Source organism: Cebus imitator, unplaced genomic scaffold, assembly GCF_001604975.1.
Source record: "Cebus imitator isolate Cc_AM_T3 unplaced genomic scaffold, Cebus_imitator-1.0 Scaffold190, whole genome shotgun sequence".
Lineage (NCBI taxonomy): Eukaryota > Metazoa > Chordata > Mammalia > Primates > Cebidae > Cebus > Cebus imitator.
Genome location: NW_016107505.1, coordinates 2,372,575 through 2,393,346, shown reverse-complemented (window position 1 = coordinate 2,393,346; position 20,772 = coordinate 2,372,575). Strand labels below are relative to the sequence as shown.

The 20,772-nt window shown below is 42.2% G+C and overlaps 1 protein-coding gene across 6 annotated transcripts in view; it reads left to right on the top strand.

Annotated features, from left to right (window-relative positions):
* Window positions 1–19,863, top strand: part of MFAP3L (microfibril associated protein 3 like) — a 42,280-nt gene extending 22,417 nt beyond the window's left edge. For 2 of the 6 annotated variants that reach the window (XM_037745044.1, XM_017546670.2), the window contains exons 2-4: window positions 219–256; window positions 338–649; window positions 14,778–19,863. In XM_037745044.1, coding sequence (XP_037600972.1) covers window positions 352–649; window positions 14,778–15,709 — 1,230 coding nt within the window. In that variant the 5' untranslated portion in view covers window positions 219–256; window positions 338–351 and the 3' untranslated portion in view covers window positions 15,710–19,863. Of the gene's footprint in view, window positions 1–218; window positions 650–14,777 lie in introns of all 6 variants that reach the window. The other 4 variants (XM_037745042.1, XM_037745043.1, XM_037745041.1 and 1 more) reach the window with 3 other exon arrangements.
* Window positions 19,864–20,772: the final 909 nt, after the last annotated feature.

The window sequence follows — 20,772 nt, the reverse complement described above, 5'->3', positions numbered from 1 at the left end:
CTGAGGCAGAAGAATCACTTAAACCTGGGAGGTAGAGGTTGCAGTGAGCCAAGATCACCCCACTGCACTCCTCCCTGGGTGACAGAGCAAGACCTTGTCTCAAATAAAAGTATGTAGGTGTTTGTATTTTAGCTGCATTGCTAAAATTCTGTAAATAGTGTTTTTAATGGATGAATGCTAATGTTTATGTATATATATTTTTGTTTTTTTAAAAACAGGTTCTTGATCAAGTCCCAACTCTATGGATCCAGGACAGGTTTGTCCCATGACCTGCTGTGAACAGTGTGTTGTCTGATAGAAGATTCGGTTGGCAAACCATCTCTCTATTGCCTTACAGAGCAAGCAAAGAAGATGTATCGATTGAAGAGCCATCTGACTGTGTGCTTTCTACCTTCTGTGCCCTTCTTAATCCTCGTATCCACTCTAGCCACTGCGAAGAGTGTGACTAACAGCACTTTAAATGGCACTAACGTGGTCTTGGGCTCTGTGCCTGTAATCATTGCCAGAACTGACCATATCATAGTCAAGGAAGGGAACAGTGCCTTGATTAATTGTAGTGTGCATGGCATCCCTGCCCCACAGTTCAAGTGGTATAATTCCATTGGCAAGCTGCTGAAAGAAGAAGAGGATGAGAAGGAGAGAGGAGGAGGTAGGCTTTACAGTTGTACAATATCATAGTAAAATATCAACAGGAGCCTTGGAGCCGGCACCCCTGATGTTAGTTGTTCTCATACAGATCATTTAAAGACCTTACCTTGTCTTGTTTTTCTAAGGCAGGTGAGAGGACATATATTCTTAAGGATTCCAAGAAGTAATTAATTCATTTTTTTCACTCATTGACACAGAAGACAAACAGAGGTCTTTCAAAAGGCTTCTTGGAATTGTACAATCTAATACATTCAATACATTATAGACACAGATGTAAAATAGATTTTCCTAAATATACATTCCATTTGTAAGGGAGCTTTGTTTTCTTTTATGGAGATGGCTGGAATAAACAATATGGCCAGTGTTTATGATTAAATGTCAGTACAATTCATTGTGGATTTAAAGACCACACTTTGGAAAGGAAACCTCAGTGCAGGTCTCAGCCACTGGCTGGAGTCCCTCTGTGTTCCTGGAGACCTGGCTGCAGTTTCTAGGCTGAGGCAGGGAGGGAGGGAGGATGCAATCGCAAGGAAGGGAGTGGGGTAACGGGAGACTGCTGGGTTTTTAATAAATGCATCTCCAACGAAAATGTGTGAGTCAGCTTACTCCAGGAAAGCGTAGCCCGGGAGAGGACTAGGTCTTCGGGAATCAGTGCATTTCTTCTTTTAGATGCGAGAAGTAATTGTCTGAAAACCCAAGCCTGGTGGGATTGAGCAGGACTGAATCTGCTTTCCCAGGCATGTGCTGTGTGAAGTCGAGGGGCTGGGGTTGGGGAGTGAAAAGACTGAAGTGGTTGCTTTTTTGTTCCTTGTGCTCACACTGCCCTCCTGTTCCACAATTCTTTAACCAATGGACAATTCCCAGAAGAGTTTCTGCTACAGGAAAACCTACATTTTAAATCTCTTTCCCTCGTTTTATCTTAATTGCTCTGAAAAAGGAATAGGGGCTAATGCCATCTATCTCCTTAGGAGCTAAGTGATGAAGCTTTCTGGCAATTGCCTGCTTCTGGTTCACAGCTGTGTTCCGCATGGTTGGGGCTGCTAGCCGTCTGAGTGGCCGGAATGTGGGGTTTGCTGTAATGCTGTCACTTACACTGCTTTGGGTTAGTCAGTCAAGGTTGTACAGTATTATAAAGCTTCTTCCTTTAAGTCAAAATATGATATATTATGAATCGTGTTTAACCTCAGAGAGTCGAACTTTTACCCACCATGAGGAACTGTGAGACAGTCGCAGAGATAAATTAGAAGGCACCTTGGAGATGTTAGAGTTCAAATGTGCCTTTACTGAAATTTGCCCAAAGCCCTGCTATTATTAAGTGGCTATGACTAGACCTGTAATCCCAGCCCTTTGGGAGGCTGAGGCGGGCGGATCACCTGAGATCCAGAGTTCGAGACCTGCCAGGCCAACATGGTGAAACCCCATCTTTACTAAAAATACAAAAATTAGCCGGGCATTGTGGTGCACACATGTAATTCCAGCTACTCAGGAGGCTGAGGCAGAAGAATGTCTTAGACCCAGGGGGCAGAGGTTTCAGTGAATGGAGATCACAGGACAGCACTCCAGCCTGAGTGACAAAGTGAGACTCTGTCTCAATTAAAAAAAAAAAGTGGCTATGACTAGAGCCTTTACTACTGACAGCGGAAAGATGAGAAAATGCAACCCCTGGCCCACACTGGTTTCTGTTCCTACAGCCCCTTCCTCCAGCATAAGTGAAAAGGTAGTGATGTCACACTTGTGAACAGAGGGCAGTAGCCATGGTAACAAAGACACTGCAGCCCAGGGACCTTAGCAGGTCTTTCTACAGGGCTGGGCCATGGCTGGGGAACCCAGGGTGACTGAATCAAAGGAAACAAAGACACCAGACTTGGATCTACCTTTACATGGACCCTGAAGCAAAGGTTGTATCCCTGGGTATTAAAGAGCTGGGCTTTGGCACTGAACTCCTCAGTCCTAGAGAGGAAGAGAACTATGGGAACAGCCTAGTGCTGGGGCCTGGATTTCAGTTGCAACGGTTTGAGGATTATCCCAAAGTGTAGTATCTTACTGCTTCGGAGATACTTATGCAGTGTCTTAGCGAAAAGGTCCTTGTAGCTGCTGACTCAGCGTTGGCAAGCTGACTCCGCACCATGCCTCCTTCATCTGTATATGAGGGCATTGAACCAGTTGGTAGTCATATTTGGCTCCGTTTTCTTTTGTTTCTGGGTGCTAAGATGGACTATGGTAGCAGCCACTCGGTAGACCCCAAGCTGGTGGCTGCCAGTCAAAAGCCTTTGGCACACAGAACCGCTCTAGCAGAATCCAGTGCGCTCATCTTGTTTGTCACCAGCAGCCTTGCTGGTAAATCTATTTTAAATCTCATAAGGAAGATGCACTTTCAAGTTTTAAAAAGAACTCGTGCTACCAGTACTTGATGTTCCAGCTCAGCTTCTGTAATTGCAATGCATAATGGTAATTCAGAGCATGAGCAACATGGGATAATATACAAAGCAGTGTACCTAACAACCAAGCAACACACAGAAAACAACAGAAACAAGAGGTTCTTGCTCATAAAATATCAGAATCTAAAAGCTGGAATGGCCTATTGGAAAACCTATAGTCTTTAACTTTTCATTTCTGATGAGGGAAATGAACATAGATTTCCATTTTCAGGCCAATAGGCTAGAAGTTTAAAGGGAGTGGTTTTTTGTTGTTGTTGTTGTTGTTGTTGTTGTTTTTAAATAACTCAACAAAGAGGTGATTGAATATGGTATGAAAAATACTAGGCTGGGCGCAGTGGCTGACGCCTATAATCCCAGCACTTTGGAAGGCCACGGAAGGCACATCACGAGGTCAGGAGTTCAAGACCATCCTGACCAACATAATGAAATCTCATCTCTACTAAAAATACAAAAATTGGTCGGGTGTGGCAGCGTGTGTCTGTAATCCCAGCTACTTGTGAGGCTGAGGCAGGAGAATCGCTTGAACCCAGGAGGCAGAGGTTGCAGTAAGCCAAGATCGCGCGACTGCACTCCAGACTGGTGACGAGTGAGACTCTGTCTCAAAAAAAAAAAAAGCTAGTATCTTAGAACCTTACCTAGGTACACTAAGGCTACTGTTAAAACCAAACAAAATTAATATAATTTTCATTAACAACTGCTGCCATTTACTAAGCCCCTGTACCAAGTGACATGCTATTTCTAGTCCTTATAATGAGCACAATAGTGAAGTGCTACTAATCCTCATATAAAACAAGGTGAAATCAGAGGATATGGCACAACCACAGTGTGGCCAGCTGGTATTCATTCTCCCTCGGTGCCCACCAGCAGCATCCTTTAGGTTCCGGTAGGTGAAAAATGTTGAAGAGCCTCTCACCCAGACTGAGCGAATGTGAGAATTCCCTGTATCATCACTACCAATGGCAAGGTCAGACAGGGTTAGGATTTGTGCTGGAACGTGTATGTGTACATGGCATGCACATGCACAAAAAGGCGTTCATGGTCATCAGGTGAGTCACTCAAGGAGCATACTGCCGTTCACTTTGTGATTAGCCTGGAAAGGAGCAATTTCATGTCTCGTTTCTGCTGAAAAGCTGAGAGAGCTGTAATTCCTGCCAGCCCCTCCAGGCCCAGGGAGAATGGGGCTGTTTCCTGTCATTGGCGGGTTTGCTTTGCTTGCCTGGTGCTGTCACTTTAATTTCACCGGATCAGGAGAGGCTAATGTGTGATCTCTCTCCGGAAGACTTTGGTTTTCGTTTTTGTAGTTCAGCAGAGAACCTGTTTGCGATGGTCCACCCGCCATAAAGCACACAATACCAATAACTACAAATGACCACGAAATAGGCTACCTTCAGTTTTCCTTTTGCAAGAAGCGAGTAGAAGTAAGTCTTAATTATTTCAGGCACTAATTATCCAATGTATTTTCACTGTTGCTTCTTACTGTGACTTGAAACCATTTACATTAACATTAGCACCTATCTGAGATGATAAGTTACAAGGGCTTTAAGAAAGCCAGCTGGTCGGCCCTTGTAAACATGTCTGGTTTGTTAGAGATTACGTTTGAAAATCTTCCATCAAGTTAGATTTTTTACTTTCTGTGGATTTGTTTTCGGTACTTTTGTAGTGTCTGGTTGCCAAAAACAATTAAACACTGAATCCACAACTGTCACAACTACTCTTGTAGTGCTGTGGAATTCATTATTAGACATTTTGCCTCTAGTTTACTTCGCTTTTTGTGTTTCTTCCTCTACTTTTGCAGGTTTCTTTGAATAGATTGTAATATGCCTCTTTCAGCAAGGGACCATGACAAGCCGTGTCAGCCAGTCTTAAGACTATAGTTATCACCTCCCTACTTAATATCTATATATCAAGAGATCGGTGTCCATAGCATTAAATGTAAATTATTCTTAACTTCTAAGATCAGTGTAAGTGGTGTATTAACCTGTTAGACTGAATTCCTTGTTTAGTATATTAAATATTTGAGATTTAAAAACACTCATCAAAGCCAGGTGCCATGGCTCACGGCTGTAATCCCAGCACTTTGAGAGGCCAGGGTGGGACCCAGTGGAGCCGAGGAATTCAAGAGCAACCTGAGCAACATAGTGAGACCCTGTCACTATAAAAAAATTAAAAGTTAGCAGGGCTTGGTGACATGCACCTGTAGTCCCAGCTACGGTGGAGGCTGAGGTGGGAGGATTGCTTGAGCCTGGGAGTTTGAGGCTGCAGTGAGACTTGATTACAGCACTGCTCTCCAGCCTGGGCAATAGCAAGATGCTATCTCAAAAACAAAACATCAAAAGGTACCAAACACAATTTACGATTTGTGAACATATTATGTATGGATTATTGGAAAATAGGTAATTAGGAATATATTATTGGAAATTCAGAAGATTCACACTATATAGTCTTTAAGGAAGTTCTTTGACTTTTCTGAACCAAGTTTTGTCATCTGTGAAGTAGAGAGAATCCTTTTTCACTACAGGTGGGACTGTGAGTTTTAAATGCTTAGCAGAGGTACCTGGAATATAGCAAGCTCTCAGTAAGTGACACTGCTATTATTATTGTTAATATTGTACTATATCCTCACAATAGTAGGTTTCGATTGCTGAAATCCCTGTTTCCTAATATACTGTGTTTTGTAAAGGAAAGTGTTTTCTGGGTAATTTGATATTCTCTCTCTCAATTTCTCAACCTTTTAAAAACTCAGTAAATACAGAAGAAATTCCTGTCCCTTATCTGTTATTTGAAATTTCAAAATAATGTCCCGACTGCTGTGATAGTGAGTTTGGGAATCTCTTCTCATTAGAGCCTTCCTTCCCTAGTGCATCGCTTCTGTGTACAAAGGGCCCTTTGATATCTGATGTGCTTCTGCCTCGGAAGAAAGCAGTGTATGTGGAAATTACAAAGTATTATCTACCAGGTGAATTTTGCATTTGCCTAACCCAGTGGTTCTCAGCTGGGGCCTATTTTCTCCACAGAGGACACGTGGCCAAGTCGGGAGACATTTTTGGTTTTCATAACCAGCGGGGTCAGGCAGGTTGTGCTCCTGGCTTTTAGTGAGAGGCCAAGGGTGCTGCTAAACGACCTATGTTGCCCAGCACAGACCCCTACAAGAAACAGTTATCCAGCCCAAAATGTCAGGAGTAACAGAGTTGAGAAATCCTGCTCTAACACAGAGGAGCAACCCCTTAGCTAACTAAAGAGTCACTCCAGAGGCCAGGCGCAGTGGCTCACACTTGTAATCCCAGCACTTTGGGAGGCCTAGGCAGGCGGATCATGAGGTCAGGAGTTCTAGACCAGCCTGGCCAATGTAGTAAAACCCCATCTCTACTAAAAATACAGCAATTAGCCTGGCGTGGTGGCACACGCCTGTAGTCCTGGCTACTCGGGAGGCTGAGGCAGGAGAATCGCTTGAACCCGGGAGGCAGAGGTTGCAGAGCCGAGATCTCACCACTGCATTCCAGAGTGAGACTCTCAAAAAAAAAAAAAAGAAAAAGAAAAAAAAGTCATTCTAAAGTAGATCCCATAGAAGGAGTTTACTTGACATTACTAAGGTTAATTTTCTAAATTGAGCCTTATGAAGTACCAACCTGATAACCACCATTTGTGAGTTTCTTTAGTGAGTTGTGCTCCACTTGGGATGTAAGCCCAGATAGCTTTAGTCTTAGCAGTGAAAAGACCCTTCCAGATCCATCTCAGAGAAGGATGACAGCTGAGAGTCTCAAAATGGAAGTGATTTTTGTGAACCAAGTGTAGGGTGCTCTTATTTTGGAGGACCACGTGTAGCTACTCTCTAGAAAAGACTATTGTGAGCCCACATGGAATTACATGCTTGGCACTTCTTTTAAAATTAAGATTACCAGATCAAATTAGCTAGAGGAACAGATATTTCCTTTTCCAGGAAATAAAAAGACCGTAGGTTCTTTTCAGATATTAATACCTTGATGTAGAACAGAACTGCAGATTCAGAACAGCAAAATCCTTCCATCCCCACCATCCTGCGTTGAAAGCTTAGCCAAGCCTATATTACCCCAGACCACCTTCACTCCACGTGATGTAAGAAATAGCTTGTTAGAGCTGCCCTAGTACTCGCTGAAGAGGTCTCTTGGGAGGGTTGTGGGTGGGGTCGGGGAAGCACAAGAGCACCTGCAGTTTCTGGGATTTATAACCTGACGCTGCAGTGGCTTTAAGGAGCTGTCATCTTCTGTAGAAGCCCTGTAACAGGTGTACCCATGCAGTGCTAAATTTGCTTTCAATTAGGTTTTGTAAAAGGGCATGCATCCTTTCTCTTCAGTAGCCTGTATTTCACATAGTGGAAAATGTGCACATTTATAGACAAACACATATGTACACACTGTGTGCCTCTTTGAAGGGTGCTGATTCTACATGATTGTCATTTAAGTGAATGTTGTAGTTCATTTATGTTTGCATAAACATTTATTGGCACTCTCACCATCTGAGTATTTTTAAGTTGGTTTCGAGAAACGAACATACTTGTTTTAGTAGATTAAATTCTTCTCCTTGAAAAGCATGGGTGTGTGAGGCTTAAGAGCCTAAGTGTCTAAACAGAATTGTTAATACAGTTTTAATCTGTTTATACCACTCATTGTGGATATAGGCAATCCGTACGTCCACCACTGTTTACACGTATGCATTCATAAAAGGATTGCTCTGAGGAAAAATAGGTCTTTTTTTTTTTTTTTTTTTTTTTTTTTTTAAACAAAATTTTTTTTTTTTTTTTTTTTTTTTTTTTTTTTTTTGTTTTTTTTTTTTTTTTTTTTTCTTGGAGTTTTAGTGATTGGAAATTTTAAGAGCTTAGCATTTGGGTATAATTTTTTTTTTTTCCAGTCAGCTTTCTCAAGTTGAAAATGTTAACTTTTAGTGCTCAGTGATCCTAAGGTAAGCCTGGGAAGAATGTAGGGTTTCGGTAGAAGTGGCATGATGACAGTGTCTGTGAAGGTTGTGCTGTCAGTTTCCCTGTGATTCTTCCATTCAGAATGCATTGCTCATTGCCACACAGCAATAATTTGCTCAAAAGTTTGTGTGAGTGTCAGTTCTGATGTTGTTGTATGTTGGTTTCACACTGAGGCGCAGTCACCCGTGTACCATAGAATCTCTTGCTGTTTACTGGTTTAATTGCAGCCATAGGATGCTATTGGTCTGTTTTCTCATTGCTAGATGGGCTACCTGGCACTGTCCTGTCAAGAAGACTTTGGGCCATTCCACATGGGCACCAGGTCAGCTGCCTCCCACGTGTGGAACCCACCACGGTTATGGCTTCCTCGGAGAAAGTGAGCAGGGGAGGAAGGCTCTGGAACTGTGTCCCTGGGAAGAAACACTGTTCTTAAAAAGATATTTTTTTCATCACCTTGGTTTGTTGACTTCATTAATGTTTTCCCAGTCAGCCTCGGCTTGCCTGGTTTGAAGAATTTCAAGTCTAAAAGTGGGTCATAGGCTGCCTTCATTTTAACTTGTGATTAAATCAACCTTCCAATGTTACCAGCTTGACGACTACCTGCAATGAGTGGAAGCGTCCCTTACCCCACATTCTCAGCAACATTAAAAATAAAAAAAAGGGAAAGAATTAATGAAAGAAGGCTGAGCTGGGCAGGAGTGGGCCATCCAGGCTGCGGCGAGCTCCCGGGCCTGCCCCTCACACAGCCAGGCAGCCGATCCCCTTTAATCTGGCAATTTGAAAGGTGAAAAGGTTGTTTTAAAAATGATTGTAATGGCTGGGCACAGTGGCTCACACCTGTAATCCCAGCATTTTGGGAGGCTAAGGCAGGTGGATCACCTGAGGTCAGGAGTTCATCCTGACCAACATGGTGAAACCCTGTCTCTACTAAAAATGTTTTTCATTAATTTTTTTTCATTAGGTAGGTATGGTGGCGGGTGCCTATAATCCCAGCTACTCAGGAGGCTGAGGCAGGAGAATCGCTTGAACCTGGGAGGCAGAGGTTGCAGTGAGCTGAGATCATGCCACTGCATTCCAGCCTGGGCGACAGAGTGAAACTCCGTCTCAAAAGAAAAAAAAGAAAAGACCGTAATCCCTATAAATGTAATCATAATTTAATTGTTTGTGATTTTCTACACATAGACACCATTCACATTTCTTGTTTTTGCCAATGATCTATTCATAGTCCTTTCCCATTCTTTCTTTTGGGTTTGTCTTGACTTATAGTTTGTCTCGATTTATAGCTGTTCATGATGGTTTAGAGTCATTAAGCATTTGTCTGTCAAACATTCTAGAATTTTCTCCTGGTCATTTGCTTTTAACTTTAATAGGGCATATTTTGTAGTGAAAAAAATTAATTTAGGGGAAATCTGATCCACTGGTGTTCTCCTTTACAGCTTCTGAGGGGCTTGAAATGCTTGAAAAGGGCTTCTTATTTCAAGGTTATAAAATATTTTATATTCTCTATTAATTTTAGACTTAATTTTATATTTAGATCTTCAGAATACTTGGAATTTATTTTTATGTATCACTTAAAGTAGGAATTTGCCTTTATTTTCATGCAAACAAATAGTCATCTATCCCAACAGTCTTTCCCCCCCAGTTTGAAGTGCTGTCATCTTCATCTTTAAACATCCCATGCTTGCTGCATCTGCTCAGTGCTTTTAGGTTCCTCCGCTGATTTAATCAGGGGTCAGAGAAGGCCTTATTGGGAATTGGAGCAAGACTTAAAGATGGGATCTTAACTAGGCAAAGTGTGTGAGGCTGGGACTTGAAGTGGGGAGGAAGGAGGCCTTGCAGCCAGAGAGGAAGCATGTGGGAAGGCCCTGTGGCCCCTGTAAGAAATAAAGTGAGGCCAACCTGTCAGACGGGAAAGGTCAGTGTAAATGACAGTGAGAAGCAGGAGGGGCTCCCGCTCCCCTGCAGGATAGATAGAAAGCTTTGCACATTTGGGGGCCCGCCTGAATCCAGCCCTGCCTTCTTCCATCTGAGCCCTTCTCAGTTTTCTAGTGGTTTGTCTAGTGGCTCACCGTCTTCTCTCCTGTGCTCCCTCTGGCCTCAAAAGTCCTTTCTCTTTTACTCCCCTTCCTCTCCTTCCTGTGCCAGCAGATCTGGCTTAGCAGTGACCTCCTCTAGGAAGCCCTTGCCCTCTGCCCCCTTCACTCCTTCCCTGATGCCATTCTGCTTACCACATGATGCTGTGGTTGTGTCTTGGAGTCTGTTTTTCTCTTGGAACTGGCTGTTTTCTTGCAGTCAGGGGTCATGTCTAGCTCATCTTGGTATTCTCATCATCTAGAGTGGAGCCTGGTACTTAGAGAGTTTGCTCATTGATATTTGTTGACTGAATTAGCGAACAAGATAAAAAATGATCACTACCCTTCTACAAATGTCAGCTTTGTTGTGTGGCCTAGCCCATGCACTGCGGTACAGTTCAGAAACAACATTTGCTGGCTTTTCTCTTTGCAAAGGAGACGCTGTCACCACAACACTGTTATCCACCTCTGGGAGATTTTCACAGTTAACTCTTGTGCTTGGGGAAGACTGTGGCAGGTCCCTGGCAATTTCTAGTCTCCAGGAGAGATGAGCTGCAGCAGCCCTTGGCCTGAGCATTTTAGCCTAAAGCCTCAGATGTGCATCACCTTCCAGAACAGGAGTGGAAAGGGAGGGGATGGAGGAAGGGCATTTCAACGTGGTGGCAGGGGAGCTACAATCTGCGCAAGGCACAGGGATTGTGTAACGGAGTCCAGGTGCAGGAAGAGGGTGAGTCTGTCTTCTATTCAGAAGGCCATAGTGAGATGGCTGCCTCTGTTGTTTCCTCCAGAATCATTGCATGTAGAACTGACTTGGCATTCGCTCCTGACATTTTGGATTTTATTTGTGCTGAAGTGATGCAGCTTCATGAACATTCAGTGCATAAGCTTGACATTCCCACTCAGTTACAGTTTAAAATACATGGGAACCGCACTGTACATCCCCATGTCACGTGTAAAGCACTGAAGATCTGTGATAGTCACCGTGGGTGTTTGTACAACTTTCTAGCAGCTGAAGTCAGGACCCTTCTAGAATGAACCGCCGGGTCATGTGTTTATAGACAGGTATGAATGGTGACATGCAGCAGCAAGAATGTTTTTAAGATGTTCTGTCTGGACAGGTGCTGTGTGGATGGAGATGCTTCTTGAGCATGAGCCCAAAGCTGATGTGGGAGGAGCCTCAGAATGTGCACTACCTTTGCTTCTCAGAACTGTATATGGCAATAGTATGTGCAGAAATCTGTATTTTTCACTAATGGAAGGGCAGCTGAGGCTGAGAGGAAATATTTGGAGTCTTGGTTCCCAGAACGAATTAATGTCTTGGCCTTTACAAAAAAGAAAGTAGGGGAAGACAGACATATGTAACCTTCAAGGCTGCAGGACCTTAGTTCTTCTATGATAGTTGTAGGATTGTGTGTTGGCTTCCAAAGACGTGGACTCACTTTGTGGTCTGGGAATACATGTTTTAATCCAGGTCACATACTCATTTTACCGCATCTCACCCAGAATTCTAAGTGACATGAACATTAACCCATAAAATGAAGATGACGATGGTTTCAAGAGGAATCTAGCAGTTGACTGAAAACGAAAGAGGTATTTTGGTATCTTTGTCCTCCACTGGAAATGGGAAGTTGTTGGCAGAGAGAGCTGTAATGGTGTCAGTCATTTAACTAGATTGTCACAGCTGACTCTATACATAAGAACCTCACTGCTTTAGGATTATCATCTATCTATTCATATTTGTCATGGTTTATAGTTAAAATAGTCACTTCACAGGTACATGGCTGGGCTTCAAACTTTCAGAACAAATAAGATTAAATATTGGATAAAGTATATAAAAACCATTCACCTGTGGACCCACTATACTGGGCTAAGAATCTGACTATACTCCTAAATAATAATTTATCTGTTAAACGTCTCACAGATTTCCCCAAAACGAACCACACATATCACCTAATTAGAGTGCTTTGATTCCAAGCTATCCCCCTTTTAACAATGTCACAAGAAACGTTTGAAGTGTCTGTAAGTAGTTGTCTGAATTGAACTGCTTGGTTGTAGGTTAAATACATATCAGTAGAACAAAAGCATCTCTGAGAACTCTAAAGTTCACATTCAGAAACATTTTTAAATGTTTGGTAGAGGAAAGCATTGGGTTGTTGTAACTAGTAAGTGTTTTCACATTTTACTTTTCTGTAACAGTTAGAACCTAAGTATCACTAAAGTTGTTACTTAGGTTTGGGGAAAAGCTGTTTCTGTTAACATCAGATGCCTTTGTTGGTGTTCTCCTCTTCTGTACCCAGGTTCAGACTACTCGATCCTTGTATTTACAGATAATTGTTCCACAGAAGTAGTGCAGATGGGGACGATGATCCTAACCTCATCCACACAAATAACAAACTGATCCTAACCATCCTCCACACAAATAACCTCACCTTCTTAGCCTCCTCACTCCATTTTCTGCTATATTTTCAAAAAAAAGGAAGGTAAATCTGAGAAACTAGAAGCATAGTCTGTACGTCTGGTAGAACCCAGTGTCTTCTATATGGAATAAGCTTTCAATCAATCAGAGTTTTGTTCTGTTTTTTTTTTTTTTTTTTTTTTTTTTTTCCCTATGCCTGCTGCAGTCTGCTTTTATGAGACATGCAAATTATAAGAAAATAAGGTAACTTTCCTGGCCTCGGGCCATTGTATATTTGAATAAATCTGTAGCCAGAATATCAAAATGTATGTTCAAGGAACAAACATGGTAGAAGTCTTGCCCATGACGTATCTCAATTAGCAAGAATTTCACAGACCGAGTAGGTTGGTTGGTTCGCACGCATTCACAAGAAGCTGAAAATTTTCACTTGATTTCCCAAGCCAATGTTTTCTACTCTTGGAGGAAGTACACTGGCTGAATTGTTAGAAAAGGGTTACTCAGGGACACCAGAAAGTACTCTTCACAGATGTTCTTTCAGAAGGCACAGTCATGTGGCAGCGCCCACCAAGAGGCCTCCCGCCAGATTCACCCTGGCTGATCAGCAGGAGGAACTGTAGAACCCAGGAGGTACCTCGTTGCCACGTCCAGCTTCCTTAAGAAAGTTCCTTGGAGCAGAGAGACTGCGGGAAAATGGGCCCTCTGTTGCCTCATTCCATAGTCCATTGGAACCCTGGATTTAAAAAAAAAAAAAATTGGTCTTGGGAAATACCAAGCCTTTTATTAGAATTAAAACTCACTACCATAAGGAGAACAAACAAGTAATACACAGTGCAATAATAGATGCTTAGAAGGAAGCTCTGTGTTCAGTTGCCTCAGCTCTCAGGAGAGGCTTCTCTAGTCGGCTCGGGGAAATAGAATGTTCTTATGGAGAAATATCTGCCTGTCTTTTAGAACTCCCCAAAAGCCTAACTGGAATCTTCATTCGCTCTATGGAACGGTCGAAGGAGGTGGCAGGGTTTCAGAAGGGGTCAGACCTAACACCCCGAACCCACACTGGGGTCTTTGACCTGCAGGTAGATGAGCAGACTATGTTCAAACCAAAGTATTTCACTGGATTCAAACTATCATTCCTAAGGTGACGCTAGGTCCCTTCCAGAGAGGGTGGTGGGGGTAAGAAAACACGCATTTATTATCAATGTATGTTCTCCTTCGTGACAAGCTTATTTTCAGCTTGATGGGTCTGTAATTTATTTGCAAGGCTCAAACAAATTGATATTAATTCATATCCAGCCTCTGAATATTCACAGTGTTAGCTTGTAACTTTAAATAGTGTAGATAATTCATTGTGGAGTCTCAATATGAATGACATAAATTATGTTTTAATTAACTGAGATCATATAAGGATAACTTCAGTCTTAAATTTGAGAAACTCAGGTAAACAATTATAATTTAATTGCATTAACCTCCCCAGTGAACATATATTCAATAGAGGCATGCTCACTGGCAGATTAGAGAATCAGTTGCTTTTAAAGTTAAGGAACTTTTCAGTAAGAGCACAGTGTTTTCCAGATTGTTAATTTCTCTCATTTTTCACTGGGAGGTGGAGTTACACAATAGGGTTTGGTAGTTGAGAGTGCACCTGGCCGGGTGTGGTGGCTCATACCTGTAATCCCAGCACTTTGGGAGGCCGAGGCAGGTGGATTACCTGAGGCCAGGAGCTTAAGACCAGCCTGGCCAACATGGCAAAACCCCATCTCTACTAAAAAATAAAAAACTTAGCTAGGTGTGGTGGCAGGCGCCTATAATCCCAGCTACTCGGGAGGCTGAGGCAGGAGAATTGCTTGAGTCTGGGAGGTGGAAGTTGCAGTGAGCCAAGATCGTGCCACTGCACTCCAGCCTGGGCACCAGAGCAAGACTCCATCGCAGGAAAAAAAAAAAAAAAAAAAAGAGCACAGCCTCTAGAACTCATGTTCATCTTCCAGTTCTACAGCTTCCACGCGGGTATCCTTGGGAATGTTGTTTAACCTGACTGTGCCTCAGTTTCCTCATCCTGTAAAACTGAGCCAGTATCAGGGCCCACCTTGCAGAGTTGTTGTGAAGATTAGATAAGCTAATGTCTGTCACTTCCTGACACATTGCCAGCACGTTAAGTAGAGGTTCATAGTAGTAGTAGCTATTCTTAGAAACCTATCAGTTTGTAGAACAGGAGCTCTGTGTTCCTTGGTTGAATTCTCTTCTCTCCCTTCCTACAGAAAAATGGCAAATGCACGACAGCGGCCTCCTGAACATCACCAAGGTATCCTTCTCAGACCGAGGTAAATACACATGTGTGGCTTCGAACATCTATGGCACAGTGAACAACACGGTGACTCTGCGTGTCATCTTCACCTCCGGAGACATGGGCGTCTACTACATGGTCGTGTGTCTGGTGGCCTTCACCATCGTCATGGTCCTCAACATCACCCGCCTGTGCATGATGAGCAGCCACCTGAAGAAGACCGAGAAGGCCATCAATGAGTTCTTTAGGACAGAAGGTGCAGAGAAGCTGCAGAAGGCATTCGAGATCGCCAAGCGTATCCCCATCATCACCTCTGCCAAAACTCTCGAGCTTGCCAAAGTCACCCAGTTCAAAACCATGGAGTTCGCCCGCTACATCGAAGAGCTTGCCAGGAGCGTGCCTCTGCCACCTCTCATCATGAACTGCAGGACGATCATGGAGGAGATTATGGAGGTGGTTGGGCTGGAGGAGCAGGGGCAGAATTTTGTGAGGCATACTCCAGAGGGCCAGGAGGCCACAGACAGGGATGAGGTCTACACAATCCCCAACTCTCTGAAGCGGAGCGACTCCCCCGCTGCCGACTCAGACGCCTCCTCGCTGCACGAGCAACCTCAGCAAATTGCCATCAAGGTGTCGGTTCACCCGCAGTCCAAAAAAGAGCATGCAGACGACCAAGAGGGTAGACAATTTGAAGTCAAAGATGTAGAGGAGACAGAACTGTCGGCTGAACATTCCCCCGAAACTGCAGAGCCTTCTACCGATGTCACGTCCACCGAGCTAACGTCGGAAGAGCCCACGCCTGTTGAGGTATCAGATAAGGAACTGCCACCAGCTTACCTGGAAGCCACGGAGCCAGCAGTGACACATGACAAAAACACCTGCATTATTTATGAAAGCCATGTCTAATACCAACCCCGAAAAGCTATGCATATCCAGAAAATCAGGGGCTGCTCCTTGTAATACAGATGTAGTTCGCACTTGCCGCTAAGCCTTACCAGAAGACTCTCATCCCTTAGCTAGGAGTGACGCCACTTTGAAAGGGGAAGCACCTGCCTGCCATGAATGGGACTGGCATTTCCCCAGTAGAAAAGGATGCAAGAAACATCAGGGTGCAGAATTGATATCAGACAGAAGGTGTCTGTCTGTGTGATAGGAGTTTCAGAGGCTGATCTCTGCCAAATACCTTAATTGGTGATGCCTTCTTGGCAAAGAGTCCACCGCTGTAAGATATTCTGAGTTCAAGAACCCTGTCCAATGCACACTGCATTGCTTTTCCTTTTAAAAAGTATAGGTCTGCTACAATAGCAAATGCACGTACGTGGGTTTTTTGCACTTTCTTCTCAGTTTTATTTACTTTGGCTGTTCCTTTTTAATGGCGTCCTTGTGATTGATACTAATTGCTCTTTCTGGGTTAGTCCTCGTTGCCATTTTTGTCCTTATTTTTCCCTAGAACACGTACCTCAGAGACTTTGGTGTCAGTCACCAGTACCAGGGCTGATATCTACAAGTGACATTACATTTGTTATGTTCCAAAGTAGTTACGAGGCTTTTTTTTTTTTCATTCCCCAGGCCTATTTTCATAGATTGCTTTTTTTGTTCATTTCTAATGAAGCTGCTGTTGTGAAACTGAGAAAAACTTTGCCCCGGAATAGCACTTTAATAGTCAAGAAATGTGTTTACCTGTCTGATTCAGAGAGCCTTTTGGTGAGCTCAGCTGAGGTGTGGAGGGAAATAGGAAAAGGTTAAATAGACCCACACCACCCATGAAAATCATTATTTATGTTTAAGTTACATCATCCTCCAAACAAAGCCTGATTCTTTACCTGGAAAAATTATTGCTTCCAAAGACAGAGGAGTCAATGAATTCCTATAGGTTGTAGACTACTGGCTTCCAACCAGGCTTGCAGGGACCACATGCTGTTGGATGACTCAGACACTTGATTTTGAAGTCATATAACCAGGTCCACCTTTGTGAACTGCATAGCGGACTTGGCTGTCCTTAAAGGGGAGAGGGAAAGATTCAGGTAATAGCAAAGGGAACTGTGCCATCAAGTTTCATGCCAAAATCATTGAATAATTATTCTGTCCTGCAAGAAAGTAGTTATATGTGAGGTGCATGATGTTATGGAAAGAATAAAAAGTTAGTCAGTCAAAGGCTTAATACCTTCCCCGACTGTGCCAATATCCAGCTGCCTGGCTTTGGGCAAGTCTGGGCCTCAGGTCCCTTATCTGTAGAAGGGGCAGAGGAGACGAACTCTGAGCACCACTGAAATGGTCTCACTCTGTTACAGAGCCAAACTAATCCTCGCTCCTTTTCACAATCACGTTAAAGACTTTGGCTTTGATCTCTCGGTCCACCTAACATTTTCACACTTCATTACTTAAATAAGATTGTTGGTTTTGAGAAACTGTAGCATTTTAAACAAATTGTGGATCTTCTCCTTCCAAAAAAGTCATTAGGACCACATCTGCAATTGAGATTTAATATTGGCGAGAATGAGTCATGTTATTTCATTTTCTCTGGTACGCAAAGGAGACAGAAACCTTAAACTCATAAGGGCCTTACTTAGCAAGCCACATCAAGTGGTGGGGTTTTGATGTCTAAGATTGCATGGGCCGCACTGGTGATGAGAGCAGACCCAGATGTCTACTCCTCACCCTGTTGCCGTCTGGACAACTCCCATCTCTGGGGTTTAATCTTTTTCATCTGTAAAATATGCAGGTAGCACCCAAAAGTCTACAGGATCCCTTCTAGTTCTAACATGTATAGTTTCACAGAAAGTTTGCAATCTTCCAGGATAACCAACCCCCACTGCATGAGACAAGCAAAAATGGGTCTGTGAAGTTGGATGCTTTTGCCATCCCAGCTTTACAACAAATGTAATCTGGCTCTGTAATGGAGGGCAGTGGGCTTGGCTTTAAACCTAGCGTTGATTTGTTGATTTATAGATTAACTGTTGTGGAAGCTGATAGGAGCTAGCTAGTCATGGAGTTTGATCAGGCATCCCTTGGAAAGGACTGAACTTTTGACTTCTAATAGAAGTGCTTTGGGCGGTCACATAAAGAAATGAGTAGTGAGAAATTCAGAGAAATCATGACTCCTGTTCGGGCTCTCTGGACTAGCATTGTATGTTTTGGGGTTGCAGAAAAGTTTTAACTCCAGCTCTTAGAATATAAAAATTTTCCAGTTGTCATGAAGGTCCGCAGATTCTTTACCATGGGTTTATGTGCCCAAAGCAATCAGAGAACTCAAGTTCATTTTGTGATATGGTATGAATGTTACTCCATTCTATTCAGTTCTCATTTCACCCAAACTCACGTGCAGGTTTCCACATGGAAGCAACAGGAGAAGGCATCCATTCCACCTAGACATTGAATAGTGATAAGAAGCTAAAAGTGGGCAGATTTTAGTGGAGCAAGAGCAGACAGACATGGCCAAAGAATGTTTCCCAATTGGTTTTGCTGCTTTAGACTGCAGTCAGGAGAGAGTATATAGATTTTCAAAACTTTCTCCCTCTTTAAGGCATCAGAATGCTCTCGATTTTGATAATAGCCGACATAAAGGGAGGTTGGCTTAAAACAGGAATTTTTCTTTCCAAAAATGCTACACTCTTCCTATCCATCCTGCAGCTTCTTTGTGAAATAAGAGAGGCCCTCTTGCTAGAATATGAAATACAGAAGACTTCGTGACTTTCAGCTGATTTTTCAAAGACAAAGTGAACTGTTCAGCTTCATAGAAATTCATGTGTGTGACTGAACGTGTGTGTGTACACACTCGTGCACATTGGACTCATTTGGGCAGTTTTAAAAGCTTGACACTAAATCCAAAGCCTCGTCCTTTGGGTCTTACGCAGTCATTCTTAAAATCCATTTCTGGCTTCTGAGTCATCCTGGTCATATCTCTAGCAATGTTTTTCTTGAAATTCTGAAAATGATTCATGTATGTGTATATTTAATTCATTTAGATGATCTGTAAACTTGGATGGTATTTATTCTAAATGGGAAAACCAATTTTATATGCAAAATCTATGTAATTTATAATGGTTTTGTTTTATATATTATATTTTCATATCTTTAGGGCACATCTACTATCCTCATCTTTTTGTATACCATACTTAGCAAAAAGAAATACTAATACTTGACTAAAATCTCTAGGAACCAAATGTGATACATGTGATATATAACTTACAGAAATCGCTCTAAAAATCTCTGAATGTCTTATCCACCCCAAGCATTACTGTGCCGTGTCATTATGTCCAGAATGATTTGTCTTGAATGCTTATGAGCATTCCTTTTTCACTACCAAGGCTGAAAGACCTGACATCTCACACAGTGGGGTTCTGGAATTCCCCTTTCCTCCTTTATCTGTTTTCAGTGTTTGTTTCATTTTTAATTGCACAAGTCTGTGTTGTCTAACCTTTGTTTGGAAAGGCAAATATGAGATAACAAGAAAGCAGTGTGATAGAAAGACTGGATGAATTTATGGCTGTGTAAGTTATTTTAACGACTGACAAGAAGTTTTAAGTCTAATGCTTGGATCTTTATTTACTGGGGATCTAGGATCTACTCGGCTCTTTAGCACATGAAGAAAATGTCAGGTACAAAGGACATTTCCATGTTTTGAACAGCATGCTCTGAGCCCAGAGCGGCCAACACAAATTGGCTTGACTGTAGAAACACCGCTTCCAGCTGCTGGAAGAAATGGTTTAGAAAGGCAAACCAGATACCTGTTTATTCTGCCCTAGGAAATACAGTGTTGATCAGTGCTAAAACTCTTAAGTGGTGCTCCCTATGGTTCTTTTAACTGGGGATATCCTTTCTGTGTTTCATCTGGTACCAAAATGGAGCATTTACCGTGTATTTCAGATACTCTGTTTTCTCAGCACTGTTCAGATACTTTGCTTTACCTCTCTTCACATATGCTTTTGGCAGTCACTTCAGTAATTCTGTAAGTGTTTCTATTCTTGGTTTTTAAATCAAGTTACTAGTACTCTTTAAATGCCTACCAAATCTCATTGTATATTCACATTCATATTTTGGGCATCAAGATATTGGTCATTAAAAAAAAAAATTCTTCAGTAGATACCACAGTTTATTTTCCTAATGATTTTTTTGGGGTTCTTCACTGATCAACCAGGTTTGGGTTAACGAATCAATTGTGGGGGAAAAATCAAATAAAACAATTGATTATTGTGTTTTCCAAAAGATTTTGGAAAATGCATTTATCTTTTATTTATCTTTTTATCAAGAAGATATCATATGAGCATTTATCTTTTCTTCAAGAAGATATCATAGGATGATAATCTTTAACAAATTTTTTTAGAGATGGAATTTATAAAGAAGTTAATACTAAGAATATCACAATCAAAATTGAAGCTAGAGAATGTAAAAATAGGAAGTAAATAGTTCTAAGAATATTCTGGCATAAATTATTTTTATTTAGCCATTAATAGAAACCTCCAAATGTGTATCTCAGACACCACAGAGCTGCTAACAGTGAGAGTCAAGGAAGATGCTTGCACTTAGATTTTGTTTGTTGCATTTCAGTAGTTCTGGATGTCCTTTGTTAAAATTGGAACATGGAACAATGTCTCTAGACAGAAATGTCCATCTGGTGATTCTGTGAACTGTAAAATGTTCACTTTTTAAAAATAACGATGTAAACAAATGATTCATATATAAGTTGATATAACAGTAGCAAAAACAGAAAACCATGTGATCCATCCTGTATTTTGATTGATGCTTTAATAAAGGGTTTGCACAGGTGTGTGGAATGTGTGTCGCGTCCCACCTGAAGGGTGGTAACTGTGGCCTGACTCATTGCTTCCCGTGGTATAAAACCTGCAGTCGGTTCTTACCCCTGCCCTTTGCATCTGCAGCATTTCTTGGGAAAAGAGAAAAATGAAGCAATTTATATGTAAAACCTGCATAATTTTGTCCCACTACAGAAGCCTAACTCTGTCCTGACA